At 50.4% G+C, this 24,553-nt stretch overlaps 1 protein-coding gene across 1 annotated transcript in view; it reads left to right on the forward strand.

The window, feature by feature from the left end:
- The window catches only part of LOC137625850 (deoxynucleoside kinase-like), a 44,956-nt gene that overhangs the window by 9,082 nt on the left and 11,321 nt on the right, over positions 1–24,553 (forward strand). The window contains exons 2-3 of the mRNA XM_068356752.1: positions 8,317–8,546; positions 9,950–10,083. Of these exons, the coding sequence (XP_068212853.1) occupies positions 8,317–8,546; positions 9,950–10,083 (364 nt within the window). The remainder of the gene's footprint in view (positions 1–8,316; positions 8,547–9,949; positions 10,084–24,553) is intronic.

The raw sequence follows: 24,553 nt of genomic DNA on the forward strand, positions 1-24,553 counted from the left end.
CTTAGTGCTTTAACTTTGTGCTTTGGCTTTTAATTCCTTTGTGCGTTCGCTTGTGCTTCTTAGTGTTCTCATTCTTTTTCCGCTTCGTGCCTGTGTCTAGTGCTGTGGTGTTTGTGTGCGATGGAGCATACTCGCCGTTGTCCTGGGCCTAGGGCCGGGAAATTGTGTGGGGCTTTCTTATCGAAGCCCGATGTAGATCCGCACTCCCTTTGTTCCTCGTGTAGGGGTAAAGTGTGCTCTCTTCCGGACACGTGTCCGGAATGTGCTGCCTGGAGTGAGGTCCAATGGATCAAGTACGGGACCAAGAAGAAGAGGTCCTCGAAGCGTTCTCCCAGGAAGGCTAGTGTTTCTTCCCCTACGACTTCGGCTGGAGAGGGTCCTAGTAGAGTTCCTTCTTCTTCCCCTACCCAGAGTAGGGGACGAGGTAAGTCTGTTAAGGGGAAGAAGTCGGGGCTTCTTCCCCAGGAGATTCATTTTTCGGGGGTATCTACTGTTTTAAAGGCGAACCAGGAGCCTGAAGGTATGTGTAGTGGGGGTCCGCGGGACGTTGCTCTTGTGCAAGTGGAGCGCGTCTCGGCCAGGGACCCCATGTGGACTAAACATGTGCCCTTTTCTTCGCCAGATTCGTGGGTGGATGTTTCTGGCTCTTCTGCAGCGGAGGGCGCCCTGGATAGAGAGGATTCCCCGCAGGAGGATCCCCTGGGATTGAGTCTTCCGAGAACGCCAGGCAAGTCCCCTATGAGGATGGAGGAAGAGTTGAGCAGATGCTTCCCTTTTATAGATCGTCCTTTTACGACTCCAGCACCTTCGACGGCAGTTCCCGAGGAGTTTCTTCAACTGTCGACGTCGGGAACCCAGCAGGTGTTGAGCAAGGCTCCATCTGTTGCTGGGACCCGTTTCCACGGGAGGTCTGAATCGTCGGCAGATGAATCGTCCGCGTCGTCGGACGAAGAACGTCGCAGGAGACGTAGGAGGAAGAGGGATCGCTCCAGAAGGAGGCAGTCCTTTTCTAGGTCTCCGTCGGAGTCTAGGTATAGAAGGAGGAGATCTCGTACCCCACGGAAGAAGTGCAGGAGAGCTGAGTCTCCACAGGAACGATGGGTCCTAGTACCCGAAAGTAAGCTCAGAGACCTGTCTTCAGGCTCGAGCTCAGTGGTTAGGCTGACAGGAGACAGTCCTCCTAGAAGGGCCTCCGATAGCCGCAAGTCGGCTTTAGCCTCAGACCGAAAGGCCTCGTCTGGTAGGTATAAGTCCCGATCCAAGGAGACTCAATCCGCCCAGCGGAGGGAGTCACCTCCTAGGACGGGCAGCCTCGACGAGTTAGCCTGTGGGACGGATCGACGTAGACGACTCCCTCCGTCGAACACCTTCACGGGGGAGCTCGTTCCATCGTCAAAGGCCCTTAAGGTGACAAAGGCGCCCGTCTCTCCAGAAGGCCTTAGCCACGGTTCCTGTCAGAGCGGAGGTGCCCGTGCAGGTTATTCGCCCCATCGACGGACGGAGGACGTGGTTGAGGAAGGTCTTAGCCGCGGGTCCCGTCAGAGCGGAGGTGCCCATGCAGATTCGTCACCCCATCGCTGGACGTCTGTCCTTAACAGAATCATGGTGGAGCCCATCCAAAAGAAGTCATCACTGGCTCTTCCGGAGGCGAGAAACGTGAAGTTGGGGCGCACTCATATTGATAAGGTGGTCACCCGCAATGGGGACACCTCAAAAGGTCACAGTTCGGCCAAACTGCTGCAGGGCTTAAAATCGCAAAGCAAGTACTATGCTTTAGAAGGACGACCACATGGGACTAGCAAGCTAGAGGACGTCCTAGAGGTGTTAGGACAAAGTGCCCCGGAAGACAGGGCGGCGGCAACACTCATTTTCTTTACACAATCCAAGTCCATCATGATTGAGGAGATGTCCAAGGATCTCGTGAATGTCGCCTCATGGTTGGACTGGTGGGCTACTACCTTAGTTGGTACCCAGATCCCGATGGAGTCTTTGGATCCTGTCAAGTGAAAAGCCCTGAAAGAGTTGGTCGGTTCAGGCGGCCGTGCCCTTAAGTTTCTCACGTTCCAGGCCTTGGCATTATCCGCGAACTGGGTCTTGAGGAGAAGAGACTCGGTCTTGAAGAACCTTAACGGGAAAATCCCGGACAGAGAAGCGAGATCGCTCCGGATCGTTTCGGTTTGGGACGAAGGTCTTTTCCCAATCAAGAAGGTGGAAGAAGTTGCGGAGAAACTAGCTAGGAAGAAAGATGCCATCTTACCGAAATCGCAATCGGCGAGGAGACCGGTTTTTAAGAGACCTGTATCCGAGTCGCCTGCTAGTTTTCGCCCTTCCCCAACTCAAGTAAGGAGAGAACCTGTGACATCGCAGTGGGCTCAGTCAACGTATCCCCCCCGAAGGGGAACTAATTCAGCCCCTTCCACCTGTAGGAATTCCTACTCTTCAGTTCAGGACGTTCCTCCCGCAGAAGGTAGAGTGAGAGGCCCCCCTCCCCTGCCCAAGCCTCAGATAGGGGGATGCCTCACACAATTTTGGCAAGCTTGGAAACTCCACGGAGCAGAACCGTGGACGGTAACTGTTTTGAAAGAGGGCTACTGGCTCCCTTTTCTGGAAGATCCACCTCCCTTGATTCCTGCAAGCCAGGCGGAGTGGTTGGCCCCTAAAGACCCCTTGAAAAGAGCAACCTTGGAGGAAGAAGTCTCCACAATGTTGGAGAAGGGAGCAATGGAGATTGTGCATCTTCCGGGTCCAGGGTTCTACAGTCAACTCTTCCTGGTAGAGAAGGCAACGGGAGGATGGAGACCAGTGATAGACCTGTCAGCCCTCTAAAAATTCATTCGGAAAACACAATTCAAGATGGACACCCCAAGAACGGTCATGGCGTCCTTGAGGGAAAGAGATTTCATGATATCCATAGACCTCAAGGATGCCTATTTCCAAATCCCAATTCATCCAGCAAGCAGGAAGTTTCTCTGGGTGAAGTGGGGTGCCCAGATTTTGCAGTTCAGAGCCCTGTGCTTCGGACTGTCCACAGCCCCTCAGGTATTCACAAGAATTTTTACGACGATCTCCGTTTGGGCGCACAAACTGGAGATCCGTCTACTTCGGTACCTGGACGACTGGTTACTCCTTTCTTCCTCAAAGGAAGTCTTGCAGCAACAAGGCGCAGAGCTTCTTCATCTTTGCAAAACTCGGGGCATCACCATCAATCTGGAGAAGTCTCACCTGTCCCCAACCAACAGGATGACGTACTTGGGGATAGTCCTGGATTCCTTACTAGTCAAGGCGTTTCCATCAGTAGACAGGATGACCAATCTGGACCAAGTTCTCCGTCCCTTCCTGGAGGGTCAACCCAGAAGAACAAAGGATTAGCAGAGGTTGATAGGACACCTAGTGTCCTTAGAGACGATGGTTCCCCAAGGAAAGCAGAAGCTCAGGAGCATCCAGTGGAACTTAAAGGATCGGTGGGATCAGAGAAGTTCCCCTGACGTGATTGTCCCAGTTCTACCGGAGACCAAGCGGTCCCTGGAGTGGTGGCAAGATCGAGCGAACACTCTGAAAGGGATGCCACTGTCCTCCGGACTGCCAGAGCTTCTGCTCTTCACAGACGCGTCAAAAGAAGGGTGGGGAGCCCACCCTCTGGGAAAAGCAGCGAGAGGCAGTTGGACGGAAAAAGAGAAGGCTCTCCACATCAATGTTCTGGAGATGAGAGCGGTTCAGGAAGCCTGTCTACACTTCAGTCAAGTTCTCAAAGGAAAGTCAGTGGCGTTAATGTCGGACAATGCCACAGTAGTGGCGTACATAAAGAAGGAAGGAGGGTTGAAGTCGAAGGAGTTGTGCGTTCTTGCCTTGCAAGTCCTGAAATGGGCAGAAGAGGAACAAGTTAGACTGTCGGCGAGATTCATTCCGGGAAAGAGAAACGTGCTAGCCGACGGCCTCAGCAGAGTGGGCCAAGTAGTGGGGACAGAATGGTCCCTTCACCCCGAAGTGGCAAGATTCATCATCCGAAGGTGGGGTTCTCCGATAATGGATCTCTTAGCGACGAGGCTGAACGTGCAACTCCCCGTATTCTGTTCTCCTGTCCCAGTCCCAAAGGCGGCATTGGAGGACGCCTTTCAGCACAAGTGGGACAATCTGGACGTGTACGCCTTTCCTCCTCTCACACTGATCAGGCAAGTTCTCAACAGAGTAAGGACAGCCAACAACCTAAAGATGACTTTGGTAGTGCCTTGGTGGCCGGAGAGAGAGTGGTTCGCAGACCTAAAAGGTCTGGCTATTCTCCCTCCGTGGCCTCTTCCGGACAGACCAGACCTCCTGAGGCAGCCACACTTTCTGAGGTTCCACGGGAACCCTCAATCCCTTCGTCTTTACGCCTGGAGGTTATTCAGCGCCTCTTGAAAAGACAAGGGTATTAGACCAAGACGGCTGTTAGAATGTCACGTTACCTGAGACAGTCTTCTACAGCAGTCTACCAAGCAAAATGGGCAGCTTTCATTAAATGGTGTGCTTCAAGGAAAATAAAGCCTTTAGAAGCATCAGTACCCGACATTGCAGATTTTCTCGTTCACCTCAGGGATAAGTTGGGCATGTCGATTCCAGCAGTAAAAGGTGTGCGAGCCGCCCTAGGACAAGGTTTTCTCCTGAAAGGTATAGATCTGAGTTCTAGACACATCTCGATGCTCATCAAGAGTTTTGAGCAGTCCTGTCCTCCCTCGTCTCCTAGGGTTCCGCAATGGGACCTGGCTAGAGTTCTAGACATGCTTAGTAAGCCTCCCTTTGAACCTTTGAAGGATATAGTGGACAGGAATCTTACGCTTAAGACAGTCTTCTTGTTAGCTTTGGCATCAGCGAAGAGAGTAGGTGAAATTCATGGATTGTCCTACGAGGTAGAACACTCAAGGGGTTGGAGAGATATCTCCTTTAAGTTTGTCCCCTCGTTTGTCGCCAAAACCCAAAACCCATCCTTTTGGGATCCTAGGTTCGAGGGTTTCTTTATCCCAGCAATTCCAAGATCAGATAATCTAGATGACTTAAAATTGTGTCCTGTCAGAGTTATAAGGAAATATTTAAAGAGGACGGCGAATCTCCGCCCGGGTATAAAGAATCTTTTTGTCTCTACAGGTCCGACGAAAAAGAAGATTTCCAAAAACACCATTTCCTTTTGGCTCAGGCAAGTCATCATTCAAGCTTATTCTAGGGCAGGACTTTCAGTTCCAGGAAAGCCCAGGGCACATGACGTTAGAGGTTTAAGTACCTCTCTAGCCTTTGAAAAGAACATGTCAGTAGCTCAGGTTCTTAGAGCAGCACTTGGTCTACCCAGTCGACGTTCACGTCTCACTACCTCAAGGATTGTACGAGGAAGTCCTTAGATGGTTTTTCCATTGGGCCAGTCATCTCTGCGCTCTAACCGATTTAACAGCCCAAGCCCCAGGTTCAATCGTGAATATCAAAACCATTAGACAGAGGTGATCTTTTCTATTTTCTCCCTTGTCTTCTCTTACTTTTTATCGCCGAGGATGGTCTTAGCCAGTAGACCGGCACAACCCCCGTATATCCATACTTCAGCAAGCGCATCATCAAGGAATTCTGTAGGGTGAGTACTTTTTTCACTGGTAATGAGCTCTTTGTGTAGTTTATCCTACTTTCCTGTTGTTTGGGTCCTTGTCAAGGAGGCATTTCCACCTCATAAAATGTAAGTCTCCTATGAAAGTGTTTCGAGGTAAGTCTCTGTGTTGGAACAAATCACAAATTATTAGTAATTTGTATTTTTCCTAACATACTTACCGAGAAACACTTTCGGGTTATGGCCCTCCCTTCCTTCCCCTGGGTGCCTCACTGATCTTTAGTATTGTTACTTTCATAGAACTTACTGGAGATCACGACCCAAGCGCGCATGTTGCCTTCCTCGGGTTTGCCCTCTGGGCACGTATCCTTCCGCTAGGCCTACCATTACAGAAAATGGGAGTAGGGTAAACTACACAAAACTCTGGTCGTCTGAGAGGAGGTTCCAGGTATCTCCTATGAAAGTGTTTCTCGGTAAGTATGTTAGGAAAAATACAAATTACTAATAATTTGTGATTTAATGTTGATAATGTTTTTTAAAATATTTTATTTTAATTTTTCATTACTTCCTCTATCGTTTATTTATTTCCTTGTTTCCTCACTGCCTATTTTTCTCTGTTGGAGCCCTTGGGCTTATAGCATCTTGCTTTTCCAACTAAGGTTGTAGCTTGGCTAGTAATAATAATTCTGGATTAATAACATATTTATTATTGCTAATGACATTATATTGTTCAATTGTTACCATTAATAAAACAGAAAATTAATGTAAAACCATATGTAACAATGATAATTACAGAAATTATAACCTAACTTCGTTAAATGCTAACATGGGAGAGGCTTTATTGCTCTAGGAGTCAATTAAGCTATGATGAGAGCCATTAGTACTATAATAAACATCCAAAATGTATGTCATTATTATCATTTATTATTACTTGTTAAGCTACAACCCTAGTTGGAAAAGCTGAAGGGGTTCCAATAGGGAAAATAGTCCAGTTAGGAAAGGAAACAATGAAACATATATTTCAAGAACAATAACATGAAAATAAATATTTCCTATATAAAATATAAAAACTTAACTAAACAAGTGGAAGAGAAGTAAGACAGAATAGTGTGCCTGGGTGTACCCTCAAGCAAGAGAACTCTAACCCAAGACAATAGAAGACCATGATACAGAGGCTATGGCACTACCCAATACTGGAGAATAATGATTTGATTTGGGAGTGTCCTTTTCCTAGAAGAGCTGCTTACCACAGCTAAAGAGTCTCTTCTACCTTTACCAAGAGGAAAGTAGCCGATGAACAATTACAGAGCAGTAGTTAACCCCTTGAGCAAAGAATAATTGTTTAGTAATCTCAGTGTTGTCATCTGTATGAGGACAAAGGAGAATGTGTAAATATTATGCCAGACTATTTGGTGTATGTGTAGGCAAAGGGAAAATGAATTGTAACCCGACTGAAGGATCCAATGTAGTACTGTTTGGCCAATCAAATGACCCCATAACTCTCTAGCAGTAGTATCTCAACGGGTTGCTGGTGCCCTGACCAGCCTATTACCTAAAGAAATATTATGCCAATTGTAACTTAATGTCAACTTTCGGTTTTGGGTGCCTCAACTTAGATGGAAATTTCAAATCCTCGAAATATATAATTACTTGGGCTCAACTTTTATGTAAACCTTTTTAATTATTGTTTCATACAACATTGGTAATGCACAGGAATGTAAGAACAATACCACTGTGTTATTACTCCAATCATATAAGGTTATTATAAGTTATTAAAAAGCTTACTAGATTGCTTGTTAGATTATTAGAAATATCTTAAAGCCCTTGTTAATGAGGCCTCAAATTATTTGTAAGAAAGTGTGTAAAACCTATATCTAGCAAGGAAAGCTCAGAAGCAGTTTTATTGGGTGGGTTTTTTTTTATTGAAACTTTCATTTTTAGTCTTAATAATTCCCTTGTTTACATATGAAAACGGATGGGGCTTTCCATAAATGAACCTAAACAATACAGTATCTGGATTTATGGCATTTGTATAATTGTGAAGAAAATATTCTTTTACTTTTGCATGTGGGTATAGTATGTGACAAATTGTTACCACTTTTTTTAAGAATTGCCATTGCCTTGCGTTAGAATTATAACTTTACGGCCAACCGCGATCTAATGTTTTTTTTTCTTCGTCTTCTTCTTTTTATAAGATCAGTTACCGAAAACAACAATGATGGTGGGATAGTTTACTACTTTTTATAATTGTGAAAATAATTAAACAAGTTATATTATTCAGTCCGATATGTACTAGTTTTATAATAGAATTGCTGTATACATTAATTAATTATGACATGGAATCCGAAAGCTTTGACTTGAATGAATTGAAGAAATGTGATGTATATTTTTCTATTGGTTGTGAACTAGTCTAACGTAATCTTTCAAGTTCCTCATTGCAAAGAACATGAAAAGGAAAAGAATATATGTACTAAATGTGAAAAAAGGGAAGGAAACGAAATAAAATGATGAAAAAACAAAGGTGATGCCAATGAAAATGCATGTGGGTAAAATAAGATAAAAAAAAGAATAAGGAACACTAAGGAGGTGCCGTTGAAGAGGCAAATCCGTCAATCTTATTGGTTGGATTGAATTTGTTTATGTTGATTTTCGGCGGCAAATTGCCGGTTTAAGACAAAGTACTCGTATCTCTCTGTGCTTAGTGTTAGTGCCCAGCTCACCGCCAAATTGCAATTCTCCCAATCTAATCTCCGCAGGTACTCTTGACTTTGGACGTGGCTATAATACTTTAACAGAAATAAACCTTCCGTTGTTGGATTTCACCACAATGCTCAAGGGACCAAAGGCAAATTTCACTGTCAGCATTGAGGGCAACATTGGTAGTGGAAAGTCAACGCTGTTGAATCACTTCAGCAAATTCACCGATGTTCAAGTTTTACACGAGCCAGTCGAAAAGTGGAGGGATGTTAGAGGATATAATCTTCTGGTAAGTGTGATTACAACTATGGTATTACCACAGACCAATAAAACAAAGTTTAAACAGTTGCAATGTCCATATATATATATATATATATATATATATATATATATATATATATATATATATATATATATATATATATATACATATATATATATATATATATATATATATATATATATGTGTGTGTGTGTGTGTGTGTATAAGCCGTGAATATAACTTTATGGGAGATGAGGCAACTTACAGCCAGTATTTGGTTAAAATAAAATAAAATCAGGAGCAGCAAACATTTGCCTTGGTCAATTTTGAGGCTTGTATGTATATATTGTATATCATGCGTGTATGTGAAGAAAGTGGTAATGGGTGTTATATGGTGCTATATTTTTCTGGGTATTATTGTAGTGTATTACAGGGTAGTGTAACCTAGGGAAAAAACTACTTTTTCTTATAGAAAAAATTACGCTCTCTTCGAATATGACACTCGTTCCCGTGGCAAATGAATAGTTTCAGAAATATATATATATATATATATATATATTATATATATATATATATATATATGTGTGTGTGTGTGTGTGTGTGTGTACTAGTATATTTTTCATTTGTTTGTTGACATTATAGGAAATGGTTGTATTCGTTCCCGTTCGTTCTTATGTACTGTACATTTGTGTTAACCAGTTTTAGAACTTCTGTGCATAAACCCTGTCCCCCTTTATTTTGACCAATAGGATTACTCGTTTTCTTATAAGCTCTCCCCATTTTTACCCACAACATTCAAGTATTTGACCCCTCTAATACCCTATGTATGTATTCGTTGTTGCAATACTCATGTGTGCATTTTTCTCACGACATTCAAGTTTACTATGAGACTTAACACTCCCAATACTGTTTGTATGTATTCCTTGATGCAATACCCATGTGAATATTTCTCATTTTCTCAAGTTAAGTCTTTTCCTCCTTTATTTCAACATTTTAATGTATTCCCATAAAGTAATATTTACACTATTCTTTCCTTCACACTATCATATTAATTGTCAGTCATTTCTTTTTTTTCTTCTGTTATTGCCGTATTACATATAGTTTTCACATTGCAAATCCTTGCTTTGAATGAGTTTACCCTTCAGGTTTACTTTACAGATGCCGTACTGTTACACTGATGTTCACGTTAACCAATCACGCAATAGATATAGTCCGTGAACTAGTGGGACACCTCATAGATATGTCAATAGTTGCACACTGACAAGTATGGATTTAGACAGCATCCTATTTAATGACAAGAAAATAATGGGCATTTTCTCTTGGGCAATCTTAGAGTTGTAATCTATAACATAGAGAATAATTAGCGATAAGATTGTTATCATTGTATAATTACATTTTCAATAGGATTTGTTATTGATTGTATTTTCCAGGATTTAATGTACAAAGATCCATGTCGTTGGGCACACACATTTCAAACTTATGTACAAATGACAATGTTGGAGTTGCATTTGAAGGCTTGTACAGTTCCTGTGAAGTTAATTGAGAGATCTCTGTTTAGTGCAAGGTAAGGTAATACGAACATGAGTAAATAATTTTTTTTTTTTCACACCATTTCTGTATAGTTTATATATTTTAGCATGATGTTCGTAGAAGGACTATCAATGTTTACCATTCCCTTTTGACAAAGTAAATTTTGTGTAGCATAGAATAATGATTGAGAAGTATCTCCAGGCTTTCTTTTTCTAGCTAGCTGACCGGTGTACAGATGTATTTTACAGAAGTTTATAACCTCTTAATCATCTTGTGTATCAACTGAGGGATTTGCCCAGCTAATATGTTATGTTGGTAGAGAGTAATTTTAATTTTAGCGTACTTGAAAGGATAATTTGTTTCGTAACTGAAATACAAACCACGCTATTTAATATGGGTTGGTTCCGTAACCGAAATACAAACCACGCTATTTACAGAGGGTTTACCTTTTAGCGCAGCTGAAATGACGAGCCAATAGTTTTAACGAGGGTTAATTACCCCCGCGCTAGTTAGCGGGGGGTGGGGAAGGGTAGCTTGCTACCCCTCCCCCCTCCTCACACCGTTGACTTGCTTCACTTCACTTTTGGCTCGGCGGTGACCAGACGTGTCTGCTCATCGCCCTCGTGACAGCCTTTAATATTCTGCTTTTTCTTTTCTGCGTGTGTGTTGGTTGGAAGTTGACCTTCAGTTATTTCTTTACAATGCGTACATGCCCTGGAGTTGCCGGTCGTCCTTGTGGGACTTTCATGCCGGACGTAAATACGGATCCGCACACCCTCTGCCCTCAATGTCGGGGCCGACGGTGTGACCAGGAGAACATGTGCCGTGAGTGCAGGGAGTGGTCTGCCTCCCAGTGGAAGAGGTTTGGCCGTCGGCGTAAGAAGAATTCCAAGAGAGATCGTTCTCCTCCGGGGTTAGCCTTGAAGGAGGAAGGTTCTCGGGACTCTTCTTCCTCCGCCCAAACCTCCTCCGAAGCTCCCCCTCGTCCGCCTGCTAAGGAGAGTCGGCCGAGTGGGAGCGCAGGCCCTTATTCTGTTTCCCGACCTTCGGTGGGGGGAGAGGGCGTCGCCTCCCATAGCGAGGCAGTTCCCCCTCCTCCTCCGGGGGAGGTTATTGATAATGCCTTATCCTGTGATGATCTTTTACAGATTTGGTTGTCCCTGGGGCTTAAGGGCTTGCCCTCCAGGGTCGCTCTTATTGACCTTGTCTCGTTGGGGGCCGCTGTTAAGCAGTCGCCGGCGGTAGCAGAGGTAGACCCTCTGTCTATTGTCGACGTCGTGGTGACAGAGGCCTCCGGCGTGGCTGGGCCTTCCGCCGCAGGTGCTGTTGCGGTTGATGGTGCTAAAGACTCTCCTCCTCCTTCCGTACATCCTTCGAAGGGGGAAGTGAGTCCTTCGGTCTCGGCTGCTGCTCAGCTTCCTTCTGAGGGAAGTGCTTTAACGGAGACTCCCCTTCGGAGGACCGATGGTCCCGACGATCTTCCCCGAGGCCGCCTCCACCGTAAGGCTCTCCGTCCGCTACGCCGCGAGGGCCTCCCTTCCCCATACAGGGGGACTAAGAGGCGCCTTTTTGGGTCTTCATCCTCCAGGGGGGACTCTCCTCGTCAGCCTCAACCTACAGCTCCGCCCTCCTTAAACCTCTCTGCAGACCGCTCACCATCTCCTGCCAGATCTTCGCCTTCTGGAGAACTTGTCACCCGACGGGCAACGGTCCCTTCGGGGCTAAGGGATCCTTCTCTTACGCGAGCAGTGCTAGCGCACAAGCGCTCTCCTGATCTTCAGCGCTCTCCTGCTCGCCGACGCTCACCTGCTCGTCGGCTCTTTCCTGATGTTCGCCCCCCTCGCCAGCGCTCTCCTGCTCGTCAGCTCTCTTCCGAGCGTCAGCGCTCATTTGAGGACCATCGCCCTGCGGTCTCTGACCACCCTTTAGTTCCTGCTGAACTCCCTGCTCACCATCTGCCTGGTCCTGTGGCTTCGCAACATCGTGCTGCGCGTGTGTCAAAAACACATGTTCGCCAACGCGCCAGCGATCTCCCAGTTCCTGCTCGTGAACGCGCCGCGCCACCTGTCCTTTCACATGACACGCGTCGACCTTCTGCTCGCCAGCGATCACCTACGCGCCAGCGATCACCTCCTCGCCAGCGTTCACCTGCTTGCCAGTGCGCACAGGCGATCTTAGTATCGCCTATTCAACAGCGACAGTCAGCGCGCCAACGTTCTCCAACGCTCCTGAAGGAACATGGTTCGCCAGCTTCTAGCTCTCCATCGCGCGATCGCCCGCCTGCGCATGCTGCTCGCCATCGCGCGATTGCCCGCCTGCGCATGCTGCTTGCCATCGCTCGCCATTGCACGATCGCCCTCCTGCGCATGCTGCTCGCCATCGCTCGACCCTGCATGATCACCCTCCTGCGGATGCTGATCACCATCGCACCCCATCACGCGATCGCCCTCCTGCGCATGCTGCTCGCCATCGCTCGCCCCTGCACGATCGCCCTCCTGCGCATGCTGATCACCATCGCACCCCATCACGCGATCATTCACCTGCGCATGCTGCTCGCCATCGCTTACCATTACGCGGTCATTCACCTGCGCATGCTGCTCACCATCGCACGCCAGTGCGTCGACATGCCACATCGCGCCATCGCCAACTTGAGCGACTGCACTCACCAGCTCATCATCGATCACCTGTGGATCTACATCGCCAGCGATCTTCCTCACCTACGCGGCAGCGCGTTCCCTCGCCGTCGCGCCAACGCTTGCGTTCGTCGCCTCGGACACGCGTTCATTTACCTGCCCACCCTCGCGCCCACTCGCCCGCGCGACCGCTCGCCTGTGCGCCCGCGCGATCATCCACCTGTGCTCCCGCGCGACCATTCGCCTTCGCGCAACCATTCGCCCTCGCGCGACCATCGTTCGCGGCGAATTCCGCAGCCGGTGGTAATAGCAGGAACGCGTGCTCCTAGACGGCACTCGGGATCACCTCCATCCAAACACAGGTTGGTAGTGCAGGACGAGGAGAGGTTAGTACATCATTCTTCCCCAACTTCTTTTCAGGCAGGTACCGTCGTGTCCACTCCAAAGAATCGCCCGATCCCTTTCCCTTTAGCGAGGATTTCGGACTCTGTGTCCTTGGAGCAGCAGACTTGGTTTGGTCCTCTGGCACGGGCGTTAGTGAGGATTATGAAACCAGCACTCGCCGGCCAGGGTAACAAACCAACGGCTGTCTCTCCTACGCTGAAGAGAAAGAGAGGAGTGGACTTCGTGGTGACTTCCCCCAGGGCGAAGTTGGTTCCCAAGAGGTCGGTCACGAAGGTCCCTTCTCATGCACGAGCACTCTCTCCTTCTCCCGTGGACGAGGCCTTTCCGTCCTCAGGTGAGTCCAGTGGGGCGGTAGTCTTCCCCTCGGCACCAGAGGGGGAGACTTCGCTTCAGGCAGGAGAATCGTCTCGTGAGGAAGGGGCCCCTCGAACCTCGTTGTTGGGATCCTGTATCCCTCCCAGGAGGGAATCCAAGGATTCCAAGCCCGTCCCTAAATCCTTTGCAAGGATTCGTCAGGAACCCACGACTACCCAGGGGAATGTCCACGTATCACCCCAGGAAGAGATTCCTGGGGCAGGAGACTTAGCTGCCAGCCCGCAGGGAGGAGAACAGCAAGAATCCGAACATGCCTTCTGGCAGGTCCTAAGCCTGATAAGGCAACTTAACAGGATTACGGATCCAGTCATCGCCCCCTGTGAAGGCAAAGACACGATTCTGGATGAAGTGTTTGACGTTCGGAAGGCCCCTAAGACCAGTGCAGCTCTGCCCTGGTCTCGGGGGCTGAAGAGTGCCAGGGCTAGGGCCAACGCTCAGCTCGCACTTCTTGCCTCCTCCAGTCGTTCCACTGCCGGGAACAAGCTCATCCCTCCTCCTCGCCTCCAGCAGAGGAGGTATTTCGAGATCCTGGGTGAGCACAACCTCGCTCTTCCTCTCCATCACTCTGTGGAGGAGCTGGCGAAGGGAGTTCCCCTTGAGAAACTCTCTGCCCGGCAGGTGTCGTTCTCGGCGGCAGAAATTCTTAACCACGAGAAGGTCGCTAAGTGTGCCATGCAGGCCACTTCGTGGCTGGACTTCTGGCTAGGATCTCTGGGCATCCTATTGCGATCGGAGGACTTGTCCAAGGAGACCAATAGGAAGGCCCTAGAGACCTTCTTGCCCTCGGGAACCCGCTCCATCGAGTTTTTGGCGCACCAGGTTACCACCCTGTGGGCCAACTCGGTGTTGAAGCGTCGCGATGCTGTGTCAGAGAGATTCCATCCAAAGGTCCCCGCCGTAGATGTGTGTAGGCTCCGACATGCTTCCCTTCTGGGGAATTGCCTGTTTGAGCCTCAAGACATGAGCGAACGGCTGAGAGGTGGAGGAAATCCAGCACGGACTCCCTCCTCTACAGGGCCCTTACAACTCGGCCCTATAAGCCTCCAGCCCCGCCACAACAGCAGCAACAGCCTCGTAAGGCTCCCAAACAGGCACCGGCAGCTAAGAAAGTGGTGTCTAAGCCCCAGCCCTTTCCAGCCAAGGTCAAGAGGGGCGGTAAGTCCTCCAGGGGAGGCAAGACTCCTAGGGGGGGCGGCCGTGGCCGCAAGCCCTAGGGGTGGCAGTCCCCCTGCATGTCCACCTGTGGGGGGATGCCTTCAACGTTGCGTCCGCAGGTGGCGGCAACACGGGGCCGATGCTTGGACGGTCTCTGTGATCGGCCAAAGTTATCGCGTCCCGTTCACAACATCTCAACCTCCCCTGACAGCGAATCCAGTGTCGTTGAGCTCCTATGCCACGGGATCAGCAAAGGGGCTGGCCCTTCAGGCAGAAGTCGAGACCATGCTCGAGAAGGGTGCTCTCCAGGAGGTCATGGACGGCTCCCCAGGCTACTTCAGTCGACTCTTTCTTGTAGAGAAGGCTACTGGAGGCTGGAGACCCATCATCGATCTCTCAGCTCTGAACAGGTTTGTCAAACAAACCCGGTTCAGCATGGAGACAGCAGACACGGTCAGACTTGCGGTGAGACCACAAGACTTCATGTGTACACTGGATCTAAAGGACGCGTACTTCCAGATCCCAATCCATCCGTCTTCCAGGAAGTACCTGAGATTCTGCCTAGACAACAAGATCTACCAGTTCAAGGTGCTGTGTTTCTGTCTCTCCACAGCTCCTCAGGTGTTCACCAGAGTGTTCACCCTGATTTCATCTTGGGCGCACAGGAACGGCATTCGTCTCCTTCATTACCTGGACGATTGGCTGATCCTAGCAGACTCGGAGTCGACCCTTCTTCGGCACCGAGACAGGCTTCTGGATCTTTGCCAGGATCTGGGGATCGTGGTAAACCTTGAGAAGTCCTCTCTGCAGCCGTCCCAACGACTGGTTTATCTAGGCATGCTAATAGACACCAATCTCCACAAAGCCTTTCCACCAGACGACCGGATAGCAAGGCTGAGGAGGGTGGCGGAACCCTTCCTCAGGCGAAAAGAACTCCCCGCCCAATCGTGGTTGCGTCTCTTAGGCCACCTATCCTCCCTGGCCCGTTCTGGTTCCAAACAGCCGCCTCAGGATGAGATCCCTTCAATGGCGGCTCAAGTCCCGGTGGAATCAAGGATCCGATTCCCCGGACATTCAGATCCCAATGGGGTCTCTGGAACAGACGGACTTTCGGTGGTGGCTGGCCGACGAGAACCTGCGGAAGGGAGTAAGTCTTCTCGTCCTCCCCCGGAATTGACTCTGTTTTCGGACGCGTCAAAAGAAGGGTGGGGGGTGCACGTTCTGAACCAGAGGGCCTCAGGCCTTTGGTCAGAATCAGAAAAGTGCCTACACATCAACCTGCCAGAATTGAAGGCCGTCTTTCTGGCTCTTCAGCAGTTCCAACGGTCCCTGGCCGGTCACTCCGTGGTGGTGATGAGCGACAACACCACGGTAGTGGCTTATATCAACAAGCAGGGAGGCACTTTTTCGCAACAGCTATCCCATCTTGCAGTAGAGACTCTGAGGTGGACCGAAACCCACTCGATAACACTATCAGCTCGCTTCATTCCTGGCAAGAGGAATGTTCTCGCCGACAGTCTGAGCAGGGGTTAGCAGATAGTGAGTAACGAGTGGTCTTTGGATCCTCAGATAGCCAACAAAGTCCTGACTTTGTGGGGTTCCCCGACTGTGGACTTGTTCGCGACAGCCTTGAACTTCAAGCTGCCCCTGTACTGCACACCAGTCCCGGACCCCAAGGCACTCTGGCAAGATGCTTTCCAGCAACGGTGGGACAACATCGACGTGTACACCTTCCCACCGTTCTGTCTGATGAGATGGGTGCTCAACAGGACCAGACTATCGGTCAACTGTTCCATGACTGGTAGCTCCGCTATGGCATCACGCGGAATGGTTTCCGGACCTTCTGCAACTCCTGACGGAACTCCCAAGGGAGCTTCCTCCACGACACAAGCTTCTCAGACAACCCCACTCCAGCGTCCCTCACAGGGCCGTAGCCTCGCTTCAGCTTCACGCCTGGAGACTATCCAGCGTCTCCTCGCGGAGAGAGGCTTTTCGCAACAGGTTGCGGAGAGAATGTCTCGGCACCTGCGAAGGTCCTCTGAGGGAGTCTACCAAGCAAAGTGGAGAGTTTTTTGTGGTTGGTGTCGTGGAAGGGGTATGTCTCCGCTCGATGCCACTATTCCAGCAATAGCGGACTTCCTCGTGTATCTGTGAGAAGAAATGCGCCTTTCTGTCTCGGCAGTGAAAGGCTATCGCTCAGCCTCAAGCTTGGCCTTCAGATTGAAGGGCGTGGATATTTCTTCATCGCTAGAACTCTCTTTACTCATACGTTGCTATGAGCTTACCTGCCCCCAGTCGGAAGTGAGACCCCCTCCTTGGAACGTGGTTCGAGTCCTCAGGTCTCTTAAGAGACCTCCCTTAGAGCCATTACGCCAGGCCTCCGATCGCCACCTGTCTTGGAAGACGGCTTTCCTACTCGCCTTGGCTTCGGCCAAGCGAGTTAGTGAACTTCATGGTCTCTTGTACGACATCGCCCATCCAAGGGGATGGGGGAGGTAACGTTCAGGTTCGTCCCTGAGTTTGTGGCCAAGACTCAGAATCCTGGAGTGCCGGATCCTCGGTTCGACTCTTTCAGGATCGCGAGTCTCCGTTCTGTAACAAACGACCCAGACCAGCTGCTATTATGTCCTGTGAGGTGTCTGAGGCACTATTGAAGAGAACGGCTGCAGTCCGTCCTCATGTGCGAGCTTTGTTTGTGAGCACAGGCAGGACAAAGAAGAGGGTCACCAAGAACACCATCTCAGCTTGGATTCGAAGGGTTATCCACCATGCCCTGAATCCTGACCCTCCTCCGTCACGTCGCCCTCGGGCCCACCATGTCAGGGGTATTGCTACATCCCTGGCCTTCAAGAGAAACTTCTCTGTGACGCAGGTACTTCAAGCTGGGGTCTGGAAGCGTCAAACGACCTTCACAGCCCACTACCTGAAGGTCAACTTCATAGGACGAGTCACTCTCTCCTCCTCACACTGCTTATGTAGGCCACTCGTTCCTAGCGATGCTAGGAACTTGTGAGGTACAGGGGCTCCCTCTCTCTAGTGCTGCTCACTGAGGGATCGAGCCCCCGGGCAAGCCGAAGTCAGTAAGGCTGGGGACTTTCCATCCTTCCTAAGGGGTAAGTCACCCTCTGTAAATAGCGTGGTTTGTATTTCGGTTACGGAACAAATGACAAATTCGAAGATGATTTGTATTTTTCCTAACCATACAAACCTTAGCTATTTACACATATGTGCCCGCCATCCCTGACCCCCAAGTCAAGTCCTACCTCAAAGTGAAGTGAAGCAAGTCACCGGTGTGTGGAGGGGGGAGGAGTAGCAAGCTACCCTTCCCCACCCCCCGCTAACTAGCGAGGGGCTAATTAACCCTCGTTAAAACTATTGGCTCGTCATTTCAGCTGCGCTAAAAGGTAAACCCTCTGTAAATAGCTAAGGTTTGAATGGTTAGGAAAAATACAAATTATCTTCGAATTTGTCATATTACTTATGGCGTAGCTGAAATGACGAGCCATTAGAATTTTAACGAGGGTTTACTACCCTAGCGAGGGGGTAGGGAGGGGTAACTTGCTACCCCTCCCCCCCTCACACATCTGTGATTAGCTCAGGAGAGGTTTTCCCGGCGCCGGAAGAAGTCCAAACGGGATATTTCTCCTCCAGGTGTTTTCTTGAAGAGAGAAAATCCCAAGGACTTCTTCCATAGCCCGAACCTCCTCCGAAGCTCCCACTCGATTGGTCTCTCCCGAGAGGCCATCGAGTGGTAGCGTAGGCCGTACTTACGTTCACCAACCTCGGGGTTCGGGAGAGGGAGTTGCCTCCCATAGCGAGGCAGCTCCTCCTCCTCCCCTGGGGGAGGATATTTCTGATAATGTTTCTAACAATAATTTGTTGCAGCTTTGGGCTTCCTTGGGGCTTCAGGGTTCGCCCTCCAAGGAAGCCCTGTTTGACATAATCAGGTTGGGGGCTGCTGTCAAACAGTCGCCGACGGTAGCAGAGGTTGATCCTCTGTGTATTGTCGATGTTGTTGTGGCGGGGGTTTCCGACGAGTTAAGTCAAACCCCTGCTATGGTTCCTGATGCAGCTGAAGGCTTAGTTCCCCCCTCTGGTCATCCTTCGAGGGAGGAGCTAAGTCCAACGGTCTCTCCTGCAGGTGATTCTCCCCCTTGGGGGAGTTCACTGACAGAGACTCCTCTTCGGAGGGCTGCCAATGGTCTGCCTGCTGCCCCCAGAGGACGTATCAGACGGAAAGCTCGCCCTCCTCTTCGCTGTACAGGCCTTCCTTCTCCCTACAAGGGAATTAGGAGGCGCCTCTTCGGTTCTTCGTCTTCACAGTCCCCTGCAGAGGATCCTCCTCGCCGTGCACCGACCGTTGCAGCTGTATCCCTGGACCTCTCTGCAGATCGTTCACGATCTCCTTCGCCTGCCAGACCTGCTGACCTCCCATCTCCATTCCTGGACGCTGACGTGCTGTGGGCGCCCACGCACCCCGTTATCCAACGGCCATTAGTCCCTTAGGGGAAAAGGGGCTTTCTCACATTGTAAGTAAGTCCCTTAAGCGCCAGGTATCCCCTGTGCGCCAACATTCTCCAGCACGCCTACGCGCTATGGCGCGCAAGCGCTCTCCTGTTGTTCCTGAGACATCACTTTAGAAACCACCTGTTCCAGGGACAACGTGCCAGCGATCTCCTGTGGGTGAGACTACGCGCCAGCGCTCACCAGCGCGCCAGCAATCTCCTGTACGCCAGCGATGTTCTCCTCGCCGCCGCACATCTGCGCACCCACAATCTCCTGCTAGTCGATGTTCTTCACCTACGCGCCAGCATTCGCCTGCTCACCCACGATCTCCGGATCTGGGCGCAGGAGGGAAGAATCTTTCTTCTTCCCGTCAGCGATATCCTACGCGCCTTCGAACCTCACCTGCTCGTCAGCCCTTGCCTACGTGTCATCGCGCGCACCTGTCCCAGCTCCTGCGGTACGCCCTCCTGTGCGCCCACGCGCTAGGGGTATTTCCCCTGCGCGTGCGCGCACACCTTCTAGAGCCTATCGAGTTCCTGTGCGCGCAAGCGCTTGCACACCCTTCGGCGCTCCCTCTGCTTTCGCCAGATCGCGCACCTGCCAGCCACCGATCACCCGCGCGCTCCATCACCTGCGCGCCATCGCTCGCCGACGCGCCCCCTCGCCTGCGCGCCATACCGCGCCAGCGCTCGCCATCATCTCCGCTCGCCCGCAAACCAGGGAAAATCCCATCGGGAAAATCCCATCGCGCGATTCCCATCGGGATTCACAGAGTGATTCCCATTGGGAGAGACAGCGCGAGCCCCCGCACGAAGCTACAGGAACGAGAGCCTCCAGGTCGTCATCTTCACATCCCCCCCTCCCCTTGTAAGTTCAGATCAGCTTTCCCGCAGGAGGAGGGGAATACTCCGGATAGGTCCAGGAACCAACCTTCTTCCCTTTCTTTTCAGGCAGGCCCAGTTGTAGTTTCTACTCCGAAGGATCACCCGATCCCCTTTCCTTTAGAGGGAGTCTCTGATAACACAGCTGTCAGTAAGCAGCCATGGTTTGGGCCCCTTGTCAGAGCCGTCATGCAGGCTTTCAAACCTGCCTTCTCTGAGGTAGGCCTCAAATCAATGGCAGCTCCGACCCCACTGAAGAGAAAGAGAGGAGTAGAAGTCGTGGTAACTTCTCCTAGGGCCAAGCTGGCTCCTTGGAAGTCCTTGAGGAAGGCTCCCCCCCTCCCCCCAGACCTTCTCTCCCTTTCCTGTGGACAAGGATTTTCCGTTCTCAGGGCAGTCTACCGAGGTGAGACGTTCTCCCATCGCACCAATGGGAGAAACCCCACTTCGTGCAGGAGAATCGTCCCGGGTTGGGGCGGAGAAGAGCCCACAGACGTCGTTGTTGGAGTCCTGTATACCTCCCAGGAGGGAACCTAAGGACTCTAAAACCATCCCCAAGTCATCCTCAAGGATTTGACCAGAGCCAACAAGACCAGCAGAGAACGTCCACGTGTCCCCCCAAGAAGAGCCTTTGGGGACGGGAGACTTTGCTGCCAGTTCTCCAGGAGGGGAGCCATAGGAGTCAGAGCATGCCTTCTGGCAGGTTCTGACCCTGATGAGGCCTCTCATCGGGTTCCTGGACCCTGAGATTCCTCCTCGAGAGGGCAAAGACATGGTCCTGGACCGAGTCTTTGGCACTCAGAAACCCGCTAAGGCCAGTGCGGCTTTGCCCTGGTCCCAAGGGGTGAAGAGTGCCAGGGATAAGGTTGAGGGCCAGCTCTCCGAACTCGTCTCCTCCAGTCGTTCCATTGCTGGCAACAAGCTCCTCCTTCCTCCTCATATTCACCAGAGGAGGTACTTTGAGATCATGGAGGAGTCTTGCCTAGCTCTCCCCTTGCACCATTCGGTGGAAGAGCTCACCAAGGGAGTCCCTCTAGAGAAGCTCTCCAGCCAGCAAGTGTCTTTCTCGACGACAGATATCCTAAGTCAGGAGAAGGTTGCGAAGTGTGCCATGCAGGCTAGTTCGTGGCTGGACGTCTGGCTGGGGTCTCTTGGCATCCTGTTGCGATCCGAGGACCTTTCTAAGGAGAGCACCAGGAAGGCCCTGGAGACCTTCCTCCTTTCGGGCACCCGCACCATTGAGTTTTTGGCCCACCAAGTCTCGAACTTGTGGGCCAATTCCATCCTGAAACGACGTGATGCGGTGGCAGAGAGGTTCCACATGAAGGTCCCAGCCGTCGAGGTCAGCAGGCTCAGACATTCTTCCCTTTTGGGAAAGAATCTGTTTGAGCCTAAAGATGTGGAACAGGCAGCTGAGAGGTGGAGGAAGTCCAACCAGGACTCTCTCCTACATAGGGCTCTTACATCAAAGCCCTATAAGCCTCCAGCACCTCAACAACCTCGCCCGTCCAAGATGACGAAACCGGCAGTGGCAGCAAAGGTAACGGTGTCGAAGCCCTTTTCTGTCAAAGACAAGAAAGGCAAAAAGTCCTCCAGGGTAGGCAAAAATCCTAGAGGGAGTGGCCAAGGCCGCAAAAGCTAGGATTGCCAATCGCCCTGCATGTCCACCAGTGGGGGGATGCCTACAAAGTTGCGCAATCAGGTGGCAGCAACTCGGGGCCGATTCCTGGACGATTTCCGTAATCAGTCAGGGATATCGCGTCCCGTTCACAACATCTCTTCCTCCCCTGACAGCGGATCCAGTGTCGTTGAGCTCCTTTGCCATGGGATCGGCAAGGGGCCAAGCCTTACGGGCAGAAGTCAAGACCATGTTAAAGAAGGACACTCTCCAGGAGGTCGTGGACGGTTCCCCAGGCTTCTTCAGTCGACTCTTTCTTGTAAGGAAGGCGTCTGCAGGCTGGAGACCAGTCATCGACCTCTCAGCTCTGAACAGGTTTGTCAAACAAACCCCATTCAGCATGGAGACGGCAGACACGGTCAGACTTGCTGTGAGACCACAAGACTTCATGTGTACACTGGACCTGAAAGACGAGTACTTCCAGATCCCAGTCCATCCGTCTTCAAGGAAGTACCTACATTTCAGCCTAGACAGCAAGATCTACCAGTTCAAGGTGCTGTGTTTCGGTCTCTCCACAGCACCTCAGGTATTTACCAGAGTGTTCACCCTGATTTCTTCGTGGGCACACAGGATCGGCATCCGTCTCCTCCGTAATCTGGATGACTGGCTGATACCGGCAGACTCAGAGTCGACCCTTCTTTGACACTGAGACAAGCTTCTGGGACTTTGCCAAGATGTAGGGATCATGGTAAATCTCAAGAAGTCTTTTCTGCTTCCAACTCAGCGACTGGTATATGGTAGGTATGATATTGGACACCAATCTCCACAAAGCCTTCCCTTCAGACAACAGGATAGCATGGCTGAGGAGGGTCGCAGATCCTTTCCTCAGACGAGTAGAACTCCCAGCCCAATCATGGTTACGTCTCCTCAGTCACCTTTCTTCCCTGGCCCGTCTAGTTCCAAACGATCGTCTCAGGATGAGATCCCTGCAATGGCGACTCAAGTCTTGGTGGAATCAAGGACACGATTCCCCGGACGTCATGGTCCCTATGGGTCCTGTAGAACGGACGGACCTTCAGTGGTGGGTGACAGACGAGAACCTACGAAAGGGAGTGGACCTTCTCGTCCTTCCCCCGGATTTGATGCTGTTTTTGGACGCCTCAAAGAAAGGGTGGGGGGGCCCATGTTCTGAACCACAGGACCTCGGGCCCTTGGTCAGAATCAGAAAAGTGCCTCCATGTAAATCTGCTAGAAATGAAGGCTGTATTCCTAGCACTTCAACAGTTCCAACAGTATCTGGCAGGTCACTCTGTGGTGGTGATGAGCGACAACACCACGGTAGTGGCTTACATCAACAAGCAGGAAGGTACCTTTTCAGAGCAGCTATCCCATCTGGCAGTAGAGATACTGAGATGGACCGAAGTCCGCTCGATTCCACTATCAGCTCGTTTCATTCCAGGCAAGAGGAATGTGCTCGCCGACAGTCTGAGCAGGGCATCTCAGATAGTGAGTACCGAGTGGTCTTTGGATCGTCTAGTAGCCAACAAAGTCCTGACTTTGTGGGGTTCCCCGACGGTGGATCTGTACACTACAGCTTTGAATTTCAAGCGCGGCTTTAGTGCTCCCTAGTCCCGGACCTCAAGGCACTCTAGCAAGATGCCTTTCAACAACGGTGGGACAACATCGACGTATACGCCTTTCACCCGTTCAGTCTGATGAGGAGGGTATTCAACAAGACCATAATATCGGTCAACCTTTCAATGACCTTGATAGCTCCGTTATGGCATCACGCAGAGTGGTTTCGGGACCTTCTGCAGCTCATGATGGAACTCCGGAGAAAACTTCCTCCACGACATGAGCTACTCAAACAACCACACGCCAACATCTTTCACAAAACCGTAGCTTCACTGCAGCTTCACGCCTGAAGACTATCCAGCATCTCCTCACAGAGAGGGGCTTTTCGCAACAAGTTGCTGAAAGGATGTCTCGACACCTGCGAAAGTCATCCGCAGGGGTTTACCAGGTGAAGTGGAGAGTTTTCTGTGGTTGGTGTCGTGGAAGGGGTATCTCTCCACTCGATGCCACTATTCCATCAATAGCGGAGTTTCTCGTGTATTTGCGGGAAGAAATGCGCCTTTCAGTCTTGGCAGTGAAAGGCTATCGCTCAGCCTTAAGTCTTGCCTTCAGGCTCAAAGGAATGGACATTTTCTCTTCGCTGGAACTTTCTTTACTCATACGAGGTTATGAACTTACCTGCCCTCAGTCGGAAGTGAGACCTCCTCCATGGAACGTGGTTCGAGTTTTCAGGTCTCTTAAGAGACCTCCCTTCGAACCATTATGCCAGGCTTCTGATTGCCACCTGACTTGGAAGACGGTGTTCCTACTTGCTTTGGCCTCGGCCAAGCGAGTCTGCAAACTTCATGGTCTCTCGTATGACATCGCCCATTCAAGGGGATGTTGGGAGGTAACGTTCAGATTCGTCCCTGAGTTTGTTGCTAAGACTCAAAATCCAGGAGTGCCGGACCCTCAGTTCGACTCATTCCGGATTTTGAGTCTTCGTTCTGTAACAGATGACCCAGACCATCTCCTACTGTGCCCAGTGAGGAGTTTGAGGCACTATCTTAAGAGAACAGCTGCAATTTGTCCTCGGGTGCAGGCATTGTTTGTGAGCACCGGAAGGACGAAGAGGAGGTTTAATAAGAATACTATCTCAGCGTGGATTCGCAGGGTTATCCATCATTCCCTGAATCCCGACCCCCCTCCGTCACGTCGCCCTAGAGCACACAATGTCAGGGGCATTGCTATGTCCCTGGCCTTCAAAAAGAATACTCGGTGACGCAGGTTTTTCAAGCAGAGGTTTGGAAGCGTCAGACGACCTTCACAGCCCACTACTTGTAAGACGTGACCCACAACAGCTGGTTTAAACCTCAG

The sequence above is a fragment of the Palaemon carinicauda genome, chromosome 33 (assembly GCF_036898095.1).
Source record: "Palaemon carinicauda isolate YSFRI2023 chromosome 33, ASM3689809v2, whole genome shotgun sequence".
In the NCBI taxonomy this organism is placed as follows: Eukaryota; Metazoa; Arthropoda; class Malacostraca; order Decapoda; family Palaemonidae; genus Palaemon; species Palaemon carinicauda.